The sequence below is a fragment of the Bombus huntii genome, chromosome 3 (genome assembly GCF_024542735.1).
Source record: "Bombus huntii isolate Logan2020A chromosome 3, iyBomHunt1.1, whole genome shotgun sequence".
Classification (NCBI taxonomy): Eukaryota; Metazoa; Arthropoda; class Insecta; order Hymenoptera; family Apidae; genus Bombus; species Bombus huntii.
In genome coordinates this window covers 14931072-14954576 of record NC_066240.1, presented here as the reverse complement: position 1 = coordinate 14954576, position 23505 = coordinate 14931072, and the positions used below count along the sequence as shown (strand labels likewise).

The 23505-nt window shown below is 31.5% G+C and overlaps 2 protein-coding genes and 1 long non-coding RNA gene across 21 annotated transcripts in view; 2 read left to right on the top strand and 1 right to left on the bottom strand.

Annotated features, from left to right (window-relative positions):
* LOC126864030 (uncharacterized) overlaps window positions 1-8583 on the top strand; it is a 22029-nt gene extending 13446 nt beyond the window's left edge. For 4 of the 5 annotated variants that reach the window (XM_050614936.1, XM_050614937.1, XM_050614940.1 and 1 more), the window contains 4 exons: window positions 5665-5983; window positions 6067-6219; window positions 6289-6433; window positions 6677-8583. In XM_050614936.1, coding sequence (XP_050470893.1) covers window positions 5665-5983; window positions 6067-6219; window positions 6289-6433; window positions 6677-7291 — 1232 coding nt within the window. In that variant the 3' untranslated portion in view covers window positions 7292-8583. Of the gene's footprint in view, window positions 1-4724; window positions 5411-5664; window positions 5984-6066; window positions 6220-6288; window positions 6434-6676 lie in introns of those variants that run through there. The other variant, XM_050614941.1, reaches the window with a different exon arrangement.
* Window positions 8187-9934, bottom strand: LOC126864077 (uncharacterized). Of its 2 annotated transcripts, none has more exons than XR_007689052.1 (2): window positions 9790-9934; window positions 8187-9723 (listed from the first exon to the last, which is right to left on the bottom strand). It is a non-coding gene; the product is annotated as an uncharacterized LOC126864077 (long non-coding RNA). The 2 variants fall into 2 exon arrangements; XR_007689053.1 differs by having other exon boundaries at window positions 9776-9848.
* LOC126864009 (zinc finger protein 271-like) lies at window positions 8724-23505 on the top strand. 14 transcript variants are annotated; one of them, XM_050614879.1, is made up of 12 exons: window positions 8724-9510; window positions 10265-10370; window positions 11175-11282; window positions 11364-11570; window positions 12794-13305; window positions 13385-13526; window positions 13618-13950; window positions 14025-14269; window positions 14502-14767; window positions 17302-17523; window positions 19025-19410; window positions 19928-23505. In XM_050614879.1, the coding sequence occupies exons 2-12, from the start codon at window positions 10320-10322 to the stop codon at window positions 20399-20401; spliced, it is 2946 nt and encodes a 981-aa protein (XP_050470836.1). In that variant the 5' UTR covers window positions 8724-9510; window positions 10265-10319; the 3' UTR covers window positions 20402-23505. The 14 variants fall into 14 exon arrangements, with proteins under 14 accessions (XP_050470836.1, XP_050470838.1, XP_050470837.1 ...); XM_050614881.1 differs by having other exon boundaries at window positions 11175-11570; window positions 12794-13057; window positions 13181-13305; XM_050614880.1 differs by having other exon boundaries at window positions 11175-11570; window positions 19025-19108; window positions 19193-19410.

The following is a 23505-nucleotide window of genomic DNA, read 5'->3' as shown; positions in this document are numbered from 1 at the left end:
ATGACGGTTCAACATTTAACAACGTGAAGTTTCTTAACAGAAATGCTAATTGCTAGATACAATTTCGAATTTATATTACGAGACATATCAGGACAATGATGCGTTTAATACCCTTACGGTATAAAACAGTGAATCTATATCAGTAAACGATATAATTTGAAACTTGTATTATAATCTGCATTTGATTTTTTAAAATATATAACAAACTTAACAAATCAATTATAAAAAGATATGACAAATTTTATTAATTCGATAAAAATTTGTAAATCGTGTCGACGAGATATTTTAATATTAAAAAACGAAGAATCGTTTACAACGACGGCATAAATACATTTCTGTATAAGAAAGAAGAAAGAAAAGTTTCAGGCATATAACAATCGTCTATTCGAACAATCTAACAATGTAAAACCTACTATATGTACTTTTTATTCAATCCCATATAACACTTATCGCTACCATAAATTCTTTTCATTGTTAAAACAATTGAGATTTGGGCGACAATCGTTGATGAACGGTCGCGATAAAATGGAAGAACAGCCATTGCCGGATATTTATGGAAAAGATGCGCTGCTGACACAGTACCGCTTGTTCTACGCGTTTTATGTCAGATCAGACGCGTAAACGCGCGTACGCACGCGCCAGTCACGAGCATCTGCTTGCTATCCGGCTCCATTTACCAATTGCGCTCGTTAATTTCACGACACCCCGTTCCTTCGTGCTAATTGGTCGCTTTAATGGATTTCATGCAGGCTAAAATGTCCAAAAACAGGAATAAACCATCTGAAAATTAAACCTGGAATACTTAATTGCTTAGTTAGATGTTAATGAAAATATACCGTAGACATTACGAATTATCAACTCCACCAGAAAATTCTATCTTCCTTCTGAAGCACAAAATTCCCAAACACGAAAAACTATTAAACAACTATCTGAAAAATTATTCCACCTAATTGATTTGTTAGTAATAAAAAATTCATTTCTCTTTAGAGAAGCTTGTATGGAACTATAGACCCCAATTCGATTGAGAAAAAATAAGCACTTTTAAAACAATTTTTAAAATTTCGTTAGTCACGCAAGGAGTTAAAGGTCATCCTATATTAAACTTACTATCTCATTTAGTATGAGAACAGTGGAAGTTATTACATATAACTAGTACGACTTCCTGAACAATTTCTCATAATCTTTTATATTTTATTGTAAAACAACCTGTAATTAAAGGAATCGTTATTGGAATGTTCCATAAAAAAATCATTACACTAAAGCTATTATGCTTTCATTTAAATCAACAATCATTGAATCGTTCCCCGAAGTAATGAAATACGAAGTAGTCCGTAGTGAATTCTCGAGTAACCTAATAACACGAATCTCGGCCGCAGATTACACACGAAAATAATAAAACCTTAAAACTGTTACCGTAACATCGTATAATTATACACGATGATGTACCTCTAACATTTGAATCGTTCCACATTCTGATTCCCTACTGTGAAAACATCGCGAATATCAAGATCTATCGTAAGAAAATTTTTCTAGTGAAACCGTTGCTCGCGATACTTCCTGACCCGTTTTTCCTTTATTCCAAATAAAAAAAAAATTTGGAATTTCATTCAATCAACAACTACGCAGAAATTTATTTCATATTTGGGAAGTGCGACAAAAAAATCCAAAGGAACATTTAAGAAATTAATCTTTGCATTCTACGATAATTTGTCAAATATTGCTTCTATAATTTCTACAAATTGTATAATTTCTTCTTCGACGAAAAATTCTGACTCGTTAACTTGGCGTGACTCGTTAAAAAAAATGATGGATTCTATCTATGTTCTTAAAGTCACACAAAGCTTGAAATGAAAGTAACGAAAACTTCACGAATTCATCATCTACATTTGAAATTAACAAGTTATTTCGTTTTCCATTATTTCATATGAAAATACTTTCTTTCTACGCACCAAATGACATAAAAATCGACGATAATGAACTTTACATATGAATTCACACTATACAGTAATCGTTTCTTTCGTAGCTTATACATCTACTCACAATCGTCGAAGAGCGAATGAATTAATTGGATTTGTCTATAGATTAATTATTAGTTGCTTTCACTTGGTTTTTCGGATCGAAGAATGAAGAACCTCCTTTTGACTTTCCCTCGTGCATCCGGTACAGGAAAAGGCTAAACATTCGAGTTCGCCGATTGCATCTTGTATATCGCGAGTTTCGATTTCGCAATAGACTCATTGCTTTAGCTTGCCGACCTCTCAACGTCCTTGCAGCGACTCTCATTAATATATAATTTCATTCCTGAAATTTCATCGTTTATCGGATAGTTATCATGATCGCTTTTTCGACAAATATTTCACTCTTTACAGCGATGAATTCATTGAAGTAGTACTTACAGGCTCGTGTAATTTTTTATCGTTAAAAATAATTTCACGAAAATCAGAATAAACGATTATTGCGTTATTGATTATCGCAGCGTGATATAGCGCTATCAAAATACGAATGCCGCGCACACAGAGGAATAGTTGTAAAATCACTTTTGTGAAAGTAGAAAACACGATGAGTCTAAAAACTACGTTAAAAGTAATAGAGCTGTAACAATATCTGTTATCGTTTTACAACGGAAATCTTAAGAAACTACAGGATAGTCGGTGTAAAAACGTTAGAAAGCGATAATTTCGTTGCAAGAGACTATATTATTTTTGCATTCGAATACAATCGAACATTCCTTAAAAGTGAAAGTACATACGGTTACGAGCGATTTGTGTAAAATTCTGCGATGTACCGAAAAGGAAAATTCTTTTTCCTTCTTTTACTAGTAAAATTTTTTTCTACGATAGTTCGCACGTTTTACTTCCCTTAGCTTGCGCTAATTCACTTTTTATATGGGAGATGTCGGAAAATTGAGAAAATAAAGGGGAGCAAATGAAAAATAAGAAAATAATCAAGGGAAACAACTGATCTTGATCGAACGTCCCTTTCTTATCGTGCATAATAACATTAATGAGTATCTTAATTAATCTCTAGAGGTTGAGAACCTCCTCCAAGGTAAATCACCAACACTTGATGTTACGAGCAGTGCGCCAATAGCAACAAGAGGGGAATGCCGTGCGCGGATCGTTGAAAAGTTTCACCTGACCAGTAATGGTACTTCCTGCTAGTCAGGTGGACTATACGTTGATTCATTGGGGGCATATACCCTTCATTGGATTGCAGTTTTATAGTCGTACAACTTCCACGGGTATACCACCAAGATGATACGCTTAACGCTGCTAAAATCCCGAATACATACCCAATCATATCATCTATTCTTTCTTTTCTTCTTTGTCTATTACTTTGGTTTCATTCTAATTATTTCAATTCTGTTTAAATGAAATTTCTTTACCATCGTTTGTATATATATATGAATTATTTAATTATAGAAACGTGTAGAAGAATTTACAAAAATTTGTATATGATCGCTGTGGTTGTGTTTATATTCATAAACATTCAAATGTTTATGAATATAATATGTTCAACTGCTACCAGAAACAAAAATCGAGATAGTATAAAATATAATCAAATTACATTTAAGGTAAGAAATTTAAAAACGTATTTGACGGAACAGATTTAAATTTAAACTAAATACAGAATAAAATATTCACGTGTAGATAGGAAATTGAATAAGCAAACAAAGGAACTCTTTAATGTTCATCTACGAGAAATTTCCTTTGCTTTACTCCATCTTGTAATCATTTGCATATCAAAGGGATTTTAAAAGACGTTTTCTCACCTAACTATCGATACAAGTGCGAACTAAAGATCTGTTTGCTTCAGAGAAACTGGTAATACTGGAACCGTTTTGAATTTTCTGGTTTTCTTTCTGCCAGCTTGCGCGACGTGTCATTTAAAATTAAAAATACCTTTTTTAACCCTCTTTGTCGTTAACCCCCTTTTATACGATAAAGTTGATGAAACAAAATTCGTTATACATATTTCAATTTTTTTTTTTTTTTATTATAGCATTCTTTAACGCCTTGGATTAAAGAAAAATAATATTTTAAATAAGATTAATTGGTATATAATTTTCACATTCAGCTTTATTATATATTAGATATTATGTATTCATATATAGTGTAAGTTTTCTATTTCTAATTGCTTTGGAATTTATATTTGAATCGTGAAGTTATTGACAAAATTCGACATTGTTTCTGCACATGCTCGAAACAATCAACTATTGTAACTAAATATAAGTATTTAGAATCGATATGCGTATTCTATGCTACGTTAAGTTTCACTTATTTCATTAAATATCTATTACTTCGTCTATACACTATCATATATAGTAGAAGAATTTTTTGCATTGTTTCGTATTAAATTCTATTTATATTTTTCAACTTATTTTCAATTTATATTTTTCATTGTCAAGCATGTCACATATTTATTTAAATTTTCTACAAAGCTATGTAATTTGGAAATATCTTTTAAATATTTAATTTGTTTATCATTGTAATATCGTTACTTGTTGATACATTGTTATACTGAGCTAAATTAAATAAACTAACATAAATTTGGACCAAACTAAATTTTTTATTGAAATGTTATTGAATTTTCATATGTATAAAAAATTAATTTATAACAATATTAATATAATTACGTATACAAATAAATGTATCTTGCTTTCTACTCTGTGTATATTTTGAAATCTTATCTCAAGCGATGTAAACTTTTTGAGTTTATACATCGAGTAAAATAAATTTGAGAATTCAAAGTTTAGAATGTGACAAAGGAAGTAGAAACACGAGATAACGTGTTTCTACTCAACCTAGAGAGAATGTAATCGTTGATCCTTCCGCTACCCTACGAAATGGATGGAACACGTAATCATGAAACCAACAACCGCATTCCTCATATACGTACTAAATAGGCCCTCACAACTGCATAAGGTCTACCTGATACGAGGACTCTGTTTCATTGTATTACGAGTCATTGCTCTTCTTCTTTAGAATACATACCACCACGAAGAATTGTAAAGTTTCCATTAGGTCATCTAATACGTAATACAATTTACTTATTAAACAATATAAAACACAAACAAAAATTCTAAAAATTATATAAATTTTTTATAAATAATACAATAATTAAAAAAATTATGTAATGGAATTGCAATTATAAAGAGAGTTGCGTTAGGGATAAATATATTTCACGTAAGAGACATTTTTGATTCGAATAACGTAATTAAAGATCACTTTATATTAGCATTCCTTATATTTAAGTATATTTAACATTGGTACTTGGCGAGTATGTGTGTCAAGCATTTGGGGCACAGCTTCAGGCTATGGATCATTGATCAACGCAAGAATTCGACTTGCATGTTCTTCTTACGTCCCTCTTACGCGAGATTCATAAAGTGGCACATTTTATTCTAGAAGTATAAAACAGTTCAAGTTATACTTGTTTTTTAATAATATAGCTTTTAGTAAAATGGATAAAATAGTATTTATATTGGATTATTTAAAATAGAAATATATTAAAAATGAATCGTTAATAGCACTACAAATATATTAATATTATAATTATAAAAATAATTAACATTAAAAAACCATTATATATTTTTGAGTTATTTGATTCTTAAATATTTATTATTATATAGAGGAAACTATTGTACATTTTTTATGATTACAGAATGTGTTGAAGGACACAGTGGCTGCAAGAGATGTAGAGATGGAACATGTGCAAGATGCGCAGTTCTTTTACATCAAGGAACTTGTGTCGATACTTGTCCTCCAGGTCATATTGCAGATTGGTCAACTAGAGATGAATACATGGGCAGAATTTGTAAAGAAACAGGATATATGTTTGGATTTACTGGCAGTCAAGTAGCCATTTTGGTAGGAGTTGTTTCTGGTGCAACTATATGTATTCTGATAATATTATGCGGGGCTATAATTGTACATAGAAGAAAGAAAAAAGCTGCTAAACTAATCCAACAGTTTGAAGACAGGTATTCTTTGCTAAATCTTTAATGTATTGTAAGTGTGATTAAAAATGAATAATATTAAAAATATGATTTAATTTATGTTTTAGTGCAGAGAGAAGAGAATTTTTGAAACATCTTGCAATGCTTAGAGGGGAAGGCAACACGTTTCTTTCTATGCTCAATGACACAAGGAGACAAGTTAGGGAGTTGTACTATTCAGGAAATAATGGAGATGGTGCTGTTGGAATACAAGCCTATAGGTACAATTATGCAATTAGCATAAGCTATCGATTGATATATTCTTTCTTTATTATAATTATGATTTATAGACCAGTTTTGCGGGATTTGGCAAGGATACTGGTTCTTATTAATAGGAGAGACGATGAAATACCAATTCCTCCAGATGATTGGCAAAGACTTTTTTCATGGGCTGAGAGATTATTAAGAAGATACAAAAGGCACAGCTCACCTGAAGTAAGCTAATTTCTTTGTTTAAAACTTATATGAAAAACAAAAATCGAATTCCAAAGAGCTTGTTATTCTAAATTTTGCTTTTTTTCATGCAAGTCTCTAAAACACTTTGGTGAGTCATGCACGTTGAAGGAGTAATTACATATGCATGAGTAAAAAAGAATTTCTTTTAAGTGAAATTATATAAACCAGTAAAAAATTATGTATTTTGTATCAAATTTAAAGGATAACATTTTATACTTCAAGGTGGCTCAACTTATAACATTCTTACAACAACCAACAGCATCCGTCCAAATAAATTCAACACAGCAAGTAACAATCACACAATCACCTCAGCCTTATGAAACAAGAACCACTCCAACCAATCTAACTACATTCCAACCAAATGCACCACTTACAACATTTCAAGCAAGCGACAAATCAAGTATCAGCCCTGCAAGTTCCAGTCTTGGATATATAAAAGATAGCCCTGTGAGCTCCAGCCTTGGGCAAAACAGCTCTGGAGCTTATAACGAGAAACTTAGTCCAAATGGATCTAGCATAGGACAAACAACTCCACTAGTATATGATAACCAAAAACGACTGAAACCTTCGAATACACATTTCCAAGAACTTGCCATTTCCACTTTTAATCATAAATACAATACTGGTGCAACATTAACAGAATCCACTTGTGCAATAGATGAATGCGAGGCAAATGGACTCGATCGTGAATTAAATCCTCAGTGGGAATTTCAAAGTAGTACAGAGGCTGCTAACTATACTATTTTATCAGATTGGTCACCTGCTCGTGAATACCTCATTGATGACTTTACAATTCTCGGTTTCCGACCACAAGATGAAATTACCACGGAATTGTAAATAATATATTATGATATACATAATTTATATATTTCTTTATAGTTTTTGCTCATAAATATATATTTTCTATAAATAAAAAAATTTTCTATTTTATAAATAGGAAATATATATTTCATTTATTTCTATTCTTTCATTCATTCTAAAACTGTAATATCTAAAGCCATAATCGAGAAATATCATGGACTCTCATATTATTGGACTAATTTATTCGTATATAATGCATTTTCAGCCATTCTTATAAATAAAATTTTAAATAAATATATTATTTCTATATCATTCTTTAGACATTCAAGTATATATAAAATATTTCATAATTATTAGGTTGATTGAGACAAGTAAATTTTTCATACCAAAACAAATAGAAAAATTGTACCTAAAGCTTGATTTTCAAGAACCAAAAGTAAAAATTTCCAGCCTATATTTCTAGCACATACTATTTCAGGTATTAGATGGTAGAATGCATAAAATATTGGTTTCTCAATGTTTTTTGAATATTCAAGAGCTGTAAGAAAGAAAATAGATATTATGTTCTTAATTTATTCGTAATCTACTATGTTAATGTAATAGACGTAAAACATATCTTTCATTCAAAATCATTATTCAGATATTTTTTGATCTAAACACATGATGCGCTAATGCACATTTGATCCTATACCTAAACAGCATGCACCAGAATTAAAACACTTAAAATCTTCAAACCAAATCTTTGAATTGTACAACTTAATAAAATACTTCTTAATTTCTTTTTGTTTAGGACAAGTTGTTTTTCTTGATATTCCATGATTTTGAAAAAATCTGTATGTGTCTGTATGCATGTATGTATCCTAGTTTGTGTATTATATATGTATGAGTTCTGCGATAGAATGAATTTATGATACTATCAGCTAATTGTAAGCGTTTTGTTTAAATGATATTCTTTATTTAATTTCTATATTACAAATTAATAATTATTATATAATTTACTGTACTAGTCAATATTTCCTTTTATGCAAGAATATGAATTATGTTATGAAATTATGTCCTTATACTACCAATGTCTGAAGTAAGTCTATAAAAATAGTTTTAGATCTTTAATACAAATATTTTTTTATCGATGCACCAACATATCATTATTAAATAAAAATTGCAAAATATTTACGATATAACACATGTATGTATACATACCTGTATATGTTGTTACACAAAAGACCAGAATGGTCGGCTGTATGTACAAATTGATGTAAATAATATTTTACTAGCAAATATGTAAGATAATTATAAATATAATATATATATATATATATATACATATATATATCTAAATATAATCAATCCATCTTTTTATATTTTTAATTAATTTCCATTTTCAAAGGAACTATTTTTCTACAATTATAACATTACAATAAAATGTTGCTGTGTTTAAAATATTATCATTTTTACAATTCTTTCTGTGCGGTAAAATTATATAATTTATACAAATTCAATTGTTTGTATCAATTGTTTTTTACAGAAATTAATCTCCTTTTATTGTTAATTGACTTCTAAGCAAACATAATACTTCGATCAGAAATTTAGATAAATAAAAATTATTAAATAAAATTATTCACACATTTTAGATTTTGATGTTTCTAATTTGGCGGGTTGTAACACAGGAAGTAATAAAACGACGCGCGCAACCGGATGCTGCGCGCGCATACTGAATGAATTAACAAAGAGCACTTGACAAATTTCATTTTGCCATATTAACAATTAGGCGGTTTATTTCCAGAAAATTTCGTTGGAAATTTGTTTTTCGTTATGGCAAGTTTATTTATCGGGTGATTTTTTCATAGAAATCGATGAAAAACTAATCGACTAAATGATGCACCAAACGCGTAAGTTCCTGCGGGGTGGGCGAGGGACGCCATGACAGTCGTCGTATTTTCTGTTAACCGCGAGCACGTATGCCCTTGCCAGCGTTTTCGTGAAATTGTTGCACAGGTTGCTGTCTATTTGGATCAAAATTGGCAAGCTTGTTTCCTGAATTTCGCAGACTTCCCTTGGAATATATTGTGGAGGTGGAGGGCGAGGGCGCGTGGCCATTATCAGGGATTTGCTTGTGGGTACCCGTGGCGAGGTGAGACGTCGAGAGGCGGCGAAAGGCGTCCCCCCCTGCGTCGGGACGCGCGTCTCCCTGCATACGAGACGGCCTAGGGCCGACCAAGCGAGATGCCAGAACCGCCGACGGCACCGTACACCACGTGAGTCCACCCTCCGAGCACTCTTGATTATCGCTTCGGCCCTCTTCGACGGTTTCTAGAAATCCCCTTGCCCCCGTATCCCGAGGAACCTCCATCTTGTAGCCTCTTGTCCTCGTTCTACGAGTCACGATAATTGACGCGTCATATGCCTGAGACACCAGAAGATGGTGCCCGTGAACCCTCCGTTAACTGCGAGGGGATCTGCGGCGAGTCCTGACAAATGTGGAAATATATCTGCGTACTCATTCGAGCCGTTTGTACTTACGCCTAACATTATACCATTTCACTCTATCAGCCTTTGTCGCCTTCAAAAGATGGTATTGGATGACTCACCCTTTCCCGCTCACTCAACAAAGAACTCTTAAATATCTGTGAGGTTAAATTAACTACTTTTCTTCTTTTTGTAACGTGTCGATACTTTTTTCACGATATTAACCTATCCATAGGAGCATTATATAATAATAAGTATCCGCCCAATGCTGTCTCGAGTTCATTGTATTTAGAAAGAGTTATTTCTCTTATTGATATTAAACCAATTGATTTCGAGGTTAAATCACAAGGTTTATTTTACTAGTCAGTTCCAATGGTGCAAAGGGCAATATAGATACTTTACTAATTATATATCATATCGTTTTCATAATAATACTGATTTCATTAATTTTATTCATTTTACAAGTAATGAATATATCTTATCAGATTTTGTAGAATATTAGGAATTTAGGCAAGAAATAATTTTAATTAAATTATTTTGCAGGATGAGAAATGAAATATATCAAAAACGTTTAATTAGTATCCTTCAGTGAATAAAGATGAACAGTGAGCAGCATGCATTGCCAGCGACTACGCAGGCACAGCAAGAGGTAAGACCATTTTCAACTGATATGGGCTATTTACCAAACCACAAATGCGCAACTGATATATTAAATACTACATTTTGAAAATATTGTGTAATAAATTGAGAAATCCCTGTTCATTGAAATATGTATATGTATTCCCTTTATAAATTCTTCAACAAATACTTACTACTATTTCAATGCATTAATTTTTTTTAGAACTCTGTTATACCTGCTTATTCTTTTGTGCAGTTTTACATAAAATTTATGTTTGGCAGTAGGAAATAAAATTTTTTGTGTATGATGAAATTTTGTATAAAACTTTATACTTCTCCTTTTTTTTTAAGTTTTGCTGCTTGTAGTAAATTTAAATAAAGTAGCTTTTGCTTGAATATTTTGTATTTATCAGCTTGTTCTTTTTGCAATATATAGGTATTTATAAAGCATATTCTGTATGTTAAAAGAAATAAATTTTCCCAAATATGTGTATATAGTGCATAGTATTTATAATTTTCATTATAGTGTAATTCACATTACACTGTAATATTGGATATAAATGTATAAGCTTTTGACTGTAAGGTATATATTTTGTATAATTTTAGATTTAGGTATAGCTATACTTTAATTTTTGCTCAAATATGAATTTGGTATATAAATATCAATAAAATCCTGGCGATGATTGCACGAATGTACTACAAATTAATTTATAGCTTTTGTAATGCTAGAAAAAGGAATTTGAACACTAGCGCATTTGTTGATTGGATTTGAGCCTGATGCATGCTGCTGCATGCTCTATCAATGTTGTACAAATGTTTGAATGTATATCGGTAGGATGTAAACGCGGGTCAAAGTGGTCGTCCTTCATACCCAGGTGGTTTGGCTACAACAACCAGTCTTGGCAATGTAGGGAGTACCCCGCATTCATCCGCGGACCTGCGTGTAGGTACAGCCGTAGCGTTAGCCTCCTCGGTAGCTAAATATTGGGTCCTCACCAATCTCTTTCCTGGACCGCTACCTCAGGTCTCAGTCTATCATCATTCCCACCACAACTCCTCACATAGGAGTAGTGGAGGTGGAGAGGCATCTTCCAAAGAGCCAGCCTCTTCATTGAACCAAGAAATGGCGTTGACTTCCAGTTCACATCATCAGTCAACACCTACACACCATCATCACCAACCTTCAGTTAGCAGTAGCAGTCATCATAGTTCTTTACAACCAAATTCACAGGTTTGTTTACTTAGAGGTATGCAATGACTAGTTATTGAGTGTAGCTTAAAAATGACCCAGGTTTAGTATCTGCGTTTGCAGGAATTGTGGTAATATACTGTATTGTATGTAATCTCATATAAGTGTGAGTAGATAACAAAGTTATGTCTTGTAATACATACACATGGAATGCTTGCAGTTTCACATTTATAATTTGAAGTATTGCTTCTATCACAGTTTTTTTGTTCCCATTTTTTTGTTTATTATGTGTAATTGTATGTTAATTGTAATTATATATGTATAATATTTATATATATAGTGTATGTCATTTATCTGAAAACGTGCATATGTCTCAAAAACTGTGGATGATACGGACAAATTTTTGAAACGTACTATGTAAAGGAAGATATGTCATACCAATATTTATTTTATCTTACACTAATTTCGAAAAGACCTATAAATGTCACATTTATATTTTTAGATGGATATTATATTTTTTTTATCCTATATTCTTATAACCAACAACGATGAATTCTTGAAATGCTACTTACTCATATGTTTCGCATAAACCACTATCAAGATATTAATTCTTAAGAAGGATGGAAAGTTGTAGCCTTTTCAATGGTAAACAAGTAGAAAGAAAATTACACACACACACAATTGGCTCTTTTTAAAGCCACCATGATGTACGAAGTCCGACCGAGCAACCTCCCCGTGGTGTACATTGGATAACGCCAATGCCGGCGGCATATCAAATTTGAAATTTAATATCCCGATATTATGTTATTTATGCGAAAAGTATAAGTAAACAGTGTTTTGAAAATTTTTCTATAGTGGCTACAACAATATGGAATGAAAAAGATGTTGTTACAATTTAAGACAGTTAAATTATAAACATGACCTTTATAAGGTTTCTCTAAGGTTATTACACGATAAAATAAATATCAGTATGATATGTCTCCTTTAGCTTCGTACAATATCTGTTCCAAACATTTTTCTGTATCATCTATAGTTTTTCAGATATTTAGACATTTCCAGATAAATGGAATACACTGTATATAAATAACTGATACTGTGTTTTTAACTGTTATTTTTTTTCTAGTTTGCAATATGCTAAAAAAACAAAGAGCATAAAATATGTTATTATTAATTTGATGATACTTTCAATTATCTAATTGTTAGAACTATAATTTAGTTATACTGAAAAAGAATGTAGTAATATTTTTTCTTTATATTTTATTTAGCAGATACCAGTTTCTCTACCAGGCCTTAATTTAGACGGGGCACATATACCTGCCAGCGTCAGTCATTTACAAGCAGCACATGCACAAATGCAACAAATGCAGGCAGCACAACAACAACAGCTGCATCAGCAGCAACAGCAGCAGCCCCAACAACAACAACAGCAGCAGCAGCAACAATCTCACCATCAGATGCAAAGTCATCAGAACGCTCAGAACAGTGGACCAACTGCACATAATCAAAACGCACAGAGAGATGATAACAAGGTGAAAGATGAAAGTGGAAGTTGCACAACTGAACGTTGCAGTGACAATCAAGTTCACTGTCAAGTTCAATGTGACCTCCAATTACAAACATCTCAAGATTTACAACAAAGTCTTATGCAACAGCAGCAACAACAGCAGCAACAAATTGGTGTAAACATAAGCGGAAATTCATCGAGTGAAGGCGGAAGTCAAAATAATACAGAAAAGCCTGAAAAAGAGAAAGAATTGCGTCAACTAAATATGACGCAGTACGTTCACACAGTTTATATATCTATTACGTTCGATAATTTTTGTACTTCGACAAACGGTATTATAACTTTTGTATAGATTCCAAGTGCCAGATTTAAAACCAGGAGGTCATATGATGGATGTAAGAACAGCTGATGGATCAGTCGTGAAAATTAGCGCTGGGAACGAGCAAGATTTAGCAAAAACACTTGGTGTTGAAATGGTGCAAAATATGTACAAGGTGAGAGTTAATGTGGCACATTATAATAGATAATATATATAAAACAATAGTTTTTAACGTATAATTATAAAATTTGTATTACATTCTGCAGGTAAATGTCGAAGACATTAATCAGCTTTTAGCATATCATGAAGTATTTGGAAAACTACAAAGTGAAATAGCAGCTGGTACAACTTTAGTTGGAAGTACAGTTCCTACTCAAACAGTTACCACTATACAAAATGGAACTCCAATTGTACAACAAGTTCAATTAAATAAGTTTGATATTAAATCAAGCGATGGCGAAGCTACACCAGGACCAAGCGCTTCGCCTGTATCAGTTGGAAGTCATGCATGTGAAATATGTGGAAAAATTTTTCAGTTTCGCTATCAGCTTATCGTTCATCGTAGATATCATACGGAAAGGAAACCTTTTACTTGTCAGGTATATAAAACGTGTTTTCATATTTTATCTTATATTTAATTTTTATTAAATATATATGAATTTCTTGTTTGTAGGTGTGTGGCAAGGCCTTCTTAAATGCAAATGATTTGACACGACATGGGAAGTGTCACCTAGGTGGATCCATGTTTACTTGTACAGTTTGTTTTCATGTATTTGCAAATGCACCCTCTTTGGAACGTCATATGAAGCGACACGCTACCGATAAACCGTATAATTGTACCGTATGTGGAAAAAGCTTTGCAAGAAAAGAACATTTGGATAATCATACGCGTTGTCATACTGGGGAAACACCTTATAGGTAAATTCACTTACGCTATTTCACTAAAATTTCAAAAATTGATAAAGATTACTGTAGAAGATATATTAACATTTCTAATTTTTAATTAATGAGTAATTGTATTTTGTTTTTAGGATTTTAATAATATTAGTATTATTTTTATAATTATTGTCTCAAATGTATATAAAATTTTAAAATATTTATGTTTAAGTAAAATCACGATTAAAAGTAATACTATTATCTTATATTTTAGGTGCCAGTACTGTTCAAAGACGTTTACTAGGAAGGAACATATGGTAAATCATGTTCGCAAACATACGGGTGAAACACCTCATCGATGTGATATTTGTAAAAAGAGCTTTACCCGCAAAGAACATTTCATGAACCATGTTATGTGGCACACGGGAGAAACTCCTCATCATTGTCAAGCTTGTGGCAAGAAATATACACGTAAAGAACATCTCGCAAATCATATGCGTTCACATACCAATGATACACCGTTTCGCTGTGAAATATGCGGTAAGTACTCTATTTTTCCAATAATTCCTGTGATGTAAAGTATTACACACATAAAGTATACGAGTACTCGTTATATAAAATCACTAAGATAACATCTAAAGTGAGCCATTTTTTCCATTTCAAGATCACTTTCTTTAACTCTCACTAATTTAAACTTAATGTATCTGTTATGCTAATAATGATAATAAATAACGAATAATAAATAGATATTTAATTATAGAAGTTTAATATTTTTTTAATTAGTCACTAAAGAGAGTAATCTATACAGATAAAATAATAATGTTTAATTATTTAGTATTATTTTTATGTGATGTATGTAATTGAAATATAATATAAATGGGACGATTCCAGAATATTTAAAAAATTAATATATTAATGATAAAAGATCACATGTGTTGTAGTTGGAATAGAAGTAATGCTTGTACTACAAAAAACATTTTATGTAACACGTTATAATTGATTGAGTTTACACAGTATTTGAGATATTTTGAAGGTAAGTTATATTTTAACTGTCATACATTGATTGACAATAAAATATTTTACATCTGACATATATTTCTTATGGTTTTTATTTAGTATTAGTTATTTTTAAAATTAATTATATATTTTTAATTAGAATTAGGAAAAATACGAAACTTACACACTACACAAATAGTTTTCAGAACTTGTATCTATCCTTCTTAATATTAGCATTAATTTAATTATTCATTTAACCATTCATTTATATATTTCTTATTCAGAAAGAATTATACAATATTTTTTATGAAAAATTATTTAACGCCTTTCATTTTAATACAATATTTTAAATTGCTTTCACATATTTATATATTTAGAAAAAGATATAAAGCAACATTAGATTTCATATAATGTAGCACTTTCTTAAAAATATATTTTATTCTGTGTTTTCAAAATTAAGTAAATTAATAATATTATTTCAATTTAAAAAGTTTAGTATGAATGTTTTTTATAAATATATTAAATACAATGACAAAATATTTGAAGATTAGAAGATATGAAATAAAATTCGTGAGAATTGATCGCGCATTGTGTTTAGCTATATCCTGTCACAGGTTGCGCGCATTCCTTTGCAGAAATGTCTTTCTAACCTTCGAATTATCAGTGAGTTCGACCATCGTATATGATTTTTTTTTGTAGCATTGCTATCAGTGATGGGTCACTTACCGTCGTTTCATGCATCTACACTTTACCACATTCTTCAATGTCACGACTTATTTCGTAAATCTAAGCGGTTCATATACATATTGCGAGCACGTTTCTTTGTCAATAGGTCGCAACAATATTTATTCGAAATATTCGAGTATAATGCGTTTATCTATTTAATTTTAATTTTATTTATTTTAATTTTATTCATATTAATTTAATCCAATTGATTTATTTTAATAATTAGTAATTTAAACAAAATTAATTTCTATTTTTAAAGTATATACAAATCCAAATATTAAGATGTGGCTTTTAAAAATTTGAAGTTCATGCCTATTATTTACTTTATTTACACGTATATTTTGCTTTTTTAATACATTTTTATAAATTAGGCCAGAATGTTACTGTCCATAATTACGTTTTGCATTTAAATTATAATGATTTGGATATCATTAAAAATTTCTTAAAAAATAAAAATTTCTTATTTAATAATTAATCATTTTTATTTAAAAAGTAGAATAAAAATTCGTTTTTGATATGTGGGAATAGTAATTTTGCAGTGCCCCACGTGTATTTAACTATTTTGTAGAATAATATTAATTATGAATAAGGGCATGAAATTTAATGTTAAATCTATATCTTACAAGGACGATATTTTTTTATTTGATTACAAAAATTCCATTTACACGACTGCTACGTAGGTATTCACAGATATTGTGGGTATTACCTCTACAGTTCGTGTTACTTCGATATTTATACCCATATTCCCATACCTGTACATATACAATATTCATACCAATATTGACACGAATATATTTTGTTACCAAAAAATTTAAATACTTCTCTTCGTATCAAAACAAGAAATTTAGTTGAGCAAATTGTATTTTGGAAGAAACTGCATTGAAATTTGTTATTGGTATTGTGCAGCGCCTGGTTTATTCCGCAAATTGATAAGATTAGTACGCGTGTATTGAAATGCATAAGAAATAAGTATCTCTAATGGGAAATTTTTAAAAATATGATAGTAATACAGTTTATCATTATCTCTTTGATGATAGATGTCTCACAAATTAATTTTTACTTTGCGCTTTAAGCAATAATCTCTCATATATGAAATATATGAAAAAATTATGCTGTTACTTCGGTTCTTTACCATGAGAAATCAAATAAAATAAATTATCCAAAACATTTTGATGGTCCAAATCAGCATTTCGTTATAGCCCAATTTAATCATCATCTTGGAATCGTCCCATAATGTGTTATACATGACATGTCAATGGCAGTTTAATTACAGATCCAATTGATACTACAGTATAATCAAAGCATTGGTCTTTTGTTTTTCTTTTTTTGGTTGTTTACCGCTGCGAATACAGGTAAGTCGTTTACAAGAAAGGAGCACTTCACGAACCACATAATGTGGCACACGGGTGAGACGCCGCATCGCTGTGATTTCTGCTCGAAGACATTCACGCGAAAGGAGCATCTTTTGAACCACGTTCGCCAGCACACGGGTGAGTCTCCACACCGATGCGGCTTCTGCTCCAAATCGTTCACCAGAAAGGAACACCTTGTTAACCACATCCGCCAACACACAGGTGAGAGCGGTTGGCAGATATCCACTTCACAAACAACCAATTGTGATATTTGTCTCTAAGAGTAGTAGTTTTATATGTGAATAGAGAAATCATATTTAGTTAAGAAATACGAATCTAGGTACTTACTATATCACTGAGTCACCACATTCATGTAACGTATTATATAACACGCATTACATACACCAAGAAATCGTTCACACCTTTGTCAAAACCTCAATCGATCCATTGTTTCATCATTCACATAAAAGATGATCATTTAAGTGCATATTGTTTCCAAACATGCGTACACGCACATCATTCGGTTTTGCTTCTACCCAATGTTTAACTATGATTTGCATACTTGCATGTGGAAAAAGATAAATGTATAGGTGTACATATCTTCACTTCTTTTTTAATTTTGTTTTTATTTCTTTTTCTTTTTGTTGCCTTTTGTTCAGCCTTTTTTTTTTTTTACTCTTTTTTTGATTAATAGTACTGTTTATGGTAATATACCGAGAGATAATGCGTTCGCCATTTGTGCATAACAGTTCACATTATGTCCAACTAGCAATTAGTTTAACTGATCACAATTACCCCATTTCATCATCAGATCCTATAGAGACATTTACTGTTCTGCCTAATACACCGCTCTCATATATGCTTCTTATTAACTATTTCAGAGCCTTCTCGCTAAATGAAACGTTCTCATAATGCCTCTGCATTGTAGAAACGTTTTCTTATTCGACTTATTATCGCCCCCTTTTTTTGTTTGAGATATGTACATAATTCCATTCTCATTTTCATTTCATTTCATTTCATAGCAAAATTTGTTAATGAGATTTCGTTTAATGTAGAGAAGATTCATAGTTACAGAATAGTGATTTTTACTTTTCTTTCCTTTTCTTTCTGTTGTTTCTTTTGATGGTAATGATTTATATATATATATATATATATATATATATATATATATATATATAAAACATTTTCATTGAATATTTATCATTGTCCGGATCTGATTTTTCATCGATGTAACGTAAGGAAATGGCAAGATCAAAAATTGATTTCATAGATGTAAGAATGACTAGCATTGATAATATAGATATTATCAAAACGTAATGCGAAAACTGAGTGAAGCTCTCACAAACATTTAAATCTCGGTATGAAAACAGTACATCCAGTAAATCAGTAATTTATATACAGTGTTCATCCTAAACTCTTTCCTCTGAATGATATCAACATATTCTACGAATTAAATATAAGAAAAAAAATACGATATTAAAATACAGATAAATATTTTATTAAGAAGTTATAAAAAGATACAGAATAACAACAAAATAAACGCGAAAGATTTAAGACTTGATCACCGTGGTATGTAAAATAGCAATATGTACTTTTAAAGTGTATCCCCGTACGTTGCATCAAAGAAAATCTGTCAAAACTAAAGTCAAATCGTGTAATGATGATTTAATGATGATTGATTGGGGAAATAAAAGTCGCGATATCGTTGGTTAATGTTGCGCAGGAGAGACGCCCTTCCGCTGTCAGTACTGTCCAAAAGCATTTACGCGGAAGGATCATCTGGTGAACCATGTCAGGCAACACACGGGTGAGTCACCGCACAAGTGCCAGTATTGCACCAAATCCTTCACGAGGAAGGAACATTTGACAAATCACGTGCGTCAACACACAGGCGAATCGCCACACCGATGCCACTTCTGCTCCAAGTCATTTACTCGTAAGGAGCATTTGACGAATCATGTGCGAATCCACACTGGTGAATCACCTCATAGGTGTGAATTCTGTCAGAGAACGTTCACCAGGAAAGAACATCTAAATAATCATCTCCGTCAGCATACCGGAGATTCATCGCACTGCTGCAACGTGTGCTCGAAACCATTTACAAGAAAGGTAGATTCAAGTTATGAATATATTTATTTCAGATGAAAGACATATAATAGAATGATAGAATGGATTTTTTGTATGATTGTTAAGCTGCTCCTCATTGAAGCAACAATGATAAACTTTTATTGCCTATTTTATCTGCGTCGAAGCATATAATCATAAAAAAATTTGGATTTTGTTTCGGTCTCGAATTGACACCTGTTCTTAACAGATGCGTTGTAAAACAGTTGACAAACTGTATACACTGAAAGGGTATTTGTCTTGATGTCTCTTACTTTTGTTTGATCTTTGCTGCTTTGGACGAAAATAGCTAATGAATAGCTCTTTTTGTTACTATAATTCGTCAGAAACATGAAGAATCGGTTGAGCAACAATCAAGAACTTCTTCAAAAGGCATCGACTAAAAATGCCTTCGTTGTTGTTAGTAAGGACACAGCTTAACAATTGATTTTTTGATTGAGTTTTTTAATTATCGATAATATAAAAAAATTCTAATAAAAATATCCTCAATTTTCTGTTACAGGAACATCTCGTAAATCATATGCGATGTCATACTGGTGAACGTCCATTTGTATGCACAGAATGTGGCAAAAGCTTCCCTTTAAAGGGTAATCTACTTTTCCACATGCGTTCGCACAATAAAGGCAGCAACGCTGAGAGACCGTACCGTTGTGATCTTTGTCCAAAAGACTTTATGTGCAAAGGACATTTAGTGTCTCATAGACGATCACATTCGGACGAGCGACCACATAGCTGTCCAGATTGCGGGAAAACTTTCGTTGAAAAGGGCAATATGCTGAGACACTTGAGAAAACACGCAGCGGAAGGTCCGCCAACACAAGTCAGCACGCCCTCTGCAATTCCTCAATCCGGTGTTCTGCCCATTCCGGCAGCAGCAGTTCTGGTCGGCCATCCTTTGGCACCCCCTGCACCACCCGTAGTCCCACAACATACCGTAGTTGTGCCTACTCCTCCAGGTGTACTGACCTCCTACTAAACCAAATGAAGAGAGCAAACATGTGAAGGAAAAATAGAAAAGCATTTTTTCATAAGGAGAAGAAAAAGTGAGTGTATACACGATGAATGTTGTGTTTGTTGACCAATGAAAGTGCGCCGTTAAGTTGTTTTCCTTCTTTTTTCTTGTTCGTCTGCTCTTTTCTCGGAAGAGGAAGAAGAAAAAGACTGTTGAAACTTGTAGTTTCTACAGGAACAGAAGTGGGTTAATCGATAAAGTGTTGTTATGGAAAGATCGTTGTGAATTGTCGTGATTGCAGCGCCCTATTGTTCACGTTTCGAACCTGTCCTCGTCGTAATGCTCTCTGTAGCTACGTATAGAAAAAACGAGAAGGGTTTATAATATGAACTTCGTCAGTTTTGAACAATTAATCGTGCTGCTATGATCGATAGCAGTGTATTATCCAAAGTTTGAATTACTTTGTTTCTGTCTATTTTCTTCTACTTTTCTTTTTCTTCTCTTCTTTTTTATATGATAACTTTTAATAGATCGTTTATCAAGGGGAAAAATATTTGATATGTGTTATGGAGTTAAAAATATAAAATCGATAATAATCGCGAACCCTGCGATTCGATGATGGGCACACATAACTTCGCTATTAATTCGATTACGATTAGAAAGTAATTGCGGTAACGATATGACGCTGTATTAGTTTTATGCAATAATTTCGTACAAAAAAAAAGAGTAACGAAATTAATGTATTTGCTAATTAAAAAGAACAAAATTTAGCGTGATATAATGTAATGTATGTACAACATACCTCTGAAATAATGATGTAATCATAATTTAAAAAATTTATCAAGTAGTTTGCTTGAAGTACAAAATGTATTTGTAATTTGAATTATATTCGGTTTTTATCATTTTTGTCACAATTTTATCAAATTGCTCTGTTTGAGCTGAAATAAGAAAAAAGAAGTAGTTATTCAAAATGATCATAAAATGTAGTAGCAATTATATTTGCGTCCGTCACGTTGATCAGAGCCACAAAATTTTTTACGTTAATTATCGCTATTACTCACACAATAAATGAATTAAGAACAATCGATTTGTTCCACAAAATTATACTTTCTTTTTTTTCTATTTCTTTCTTTAGAAAAAAACATAAGTTCGCTTTCTATATATAATTGGCTTAGAGATAAAAAAGGAATTCTATATAAAATCTAATATCGTAAGAATAAGTATACATTTTATTACTTGCGTAAAAAAATTCTGCATAAACGTGACTGAGAAAGAATACTATACATTATAATAATGGATCATTTTCGACTTACTTAGATAATTACGTTTATTTTAATTGGCGTGTAGTTTACTTTAACGTGTTTACTTGCGAGGAATTATATTTCAAAGAAATATTTAAAAACACGATTTATGTTCTTTAATACGGACCCGAATGTCGAATTAAAAGCGTCGCGTTAGTTGTCCGTTTTAGTTGTAGTCATTGTTTTCTTCTCCTTTTAACTTTTCTTTTTGTTTAATCGTAATTATTATAATGGAGTGCAATATAGTTTTGCCGATTTCACTTAAGCGTTTATCCGCATCGAAATGAACCTTTACTACACCAGATTTTAAATAATGAAAAAGCTAAGGAAACAAAAAAGATAAAAAGTGAACAGATGATAGCAATTCAACACTTTTTTTATTTGTAGTATATAGGGACGATACTGAATTATTTTGATTCTTAAAATTAATTTTAAACGATTAACGCTATTTACGTTTCATCTAGTTTGAAAAGGAAAAATATTATTAACTCTAGCGATCTTGTAAGGCCATGTATTTCGTATTTACGATTAAGGGTAAAAGATAAAAGTATCGTAAGCTTGGTTCTGCGGCAACATTGTTTAGTGTTATAAGTTACCTAGATATATATCACATATTTAAAAGAGTATTCAAAATAACAATATGTATGATCAGTTTGTAAAGCGTAAAACGCAGAAAAACAATTCACAATTGCATGTTAACGATTGCTGCAGTATCAGGTTTACCTTAATTATGTATAATATTATAATAATAACAACTATTGAATATAGACACGAGAAAGATGATAAATTTATTAACGCGCGTGCATGCGTCACGTGGAGTGTACGACAATGTTCATCACTCCGTAGAAGTCTAGATTAATATATTACGATAAATATATCTAAGTATATCCAAACAGTTAGATATCTCGTACTATTTAAAGAAAAAAGAAAGAAAAAAAATAATAAGGGGAAAATTAATAAATGCCGCAGGTTCACTTTATGAGTGACGCACGAAATGTATGTTACATATGGAGCGTAAAATTCCCACATTATATTCGCGTAGAAGAAGAAAAAGAGATATATAGAGAAATGGAAATAAGAAGGAAACACGCAAAGGTACATCTAGAAAGGAAAGACAAATATATATGTATAATATATATTGCTGATGCTTATATACATTATGTATATATATATTGTACACGACACGAAAATAGAAAGAGGAAGAAAACTATGATGCCGTACCGGAGTCACTTGATACAAATAATATTTCCGACGATATTACGCAATATATTCGTGGCATCGCTCCTTGTAATTTGCTAAAAAATCTAACAAGGAATAAATAGAAATAATGTTTATATGAATTATTATTATTATCTTATTATTATATTATTATTATTATTATTGATAATATTATACGTTACAAGAATAAAATTACGAGTTGATTCATGCTTTTAAGAGATTTAGTTTCATGCTTGTTTTAAAAAATAGCAAGCAAGTATCAGATCCAACCAATTCCCTTTAAATCGAAGCGACTTTACAAAGATATCAAGTAGAAAACAGTAAAATGCTAGATGCTACTTTACTTTCTCAATAAGAGTCGTAACCAGTCAGTTTTGTGTATAATTTTTAATAAAATTTCTGTCTACATGATCTTATCTTTTTCGGCAATAACAGTCGTTTAAATGAGAACGCTTCGGTTCGAAGTGAAATACGATGGTGAAGGAAAGAATTCAAAATATGGTTTACTTTAGATAGAAGGAAATATGTATAGAACTTTATTATGCACCATTGTAATATTATGTATCCCAGTTGTGACACAATATACACTGGTGTTATGTTAAATGTGAA

Bases quoted from the DNA above. Each gene is read 5' to 3' on its own strand.
- LOC126864009 (XM_050614875.1), top strand. From the start codon at position 10,320: ATGAACAGTGAGCAGCATGCATTGCCAGCGACTACGCAGGCACAGCAA. The intron at 14,768-17,301 runs GTAAGTACTCTA...CTGCGAATACAG, and splicing joins GTTTCGCTGTGAAATATGCG to GTAAGTCGTTTACAAGAAAG. The intron at 19,411-19,927 runs GTAGATTCAAGT...TTTCTGTTACAG, and splicing joins CGAAACCATTTACAAGAAAG to GAACATCTCGTAAATCATAT.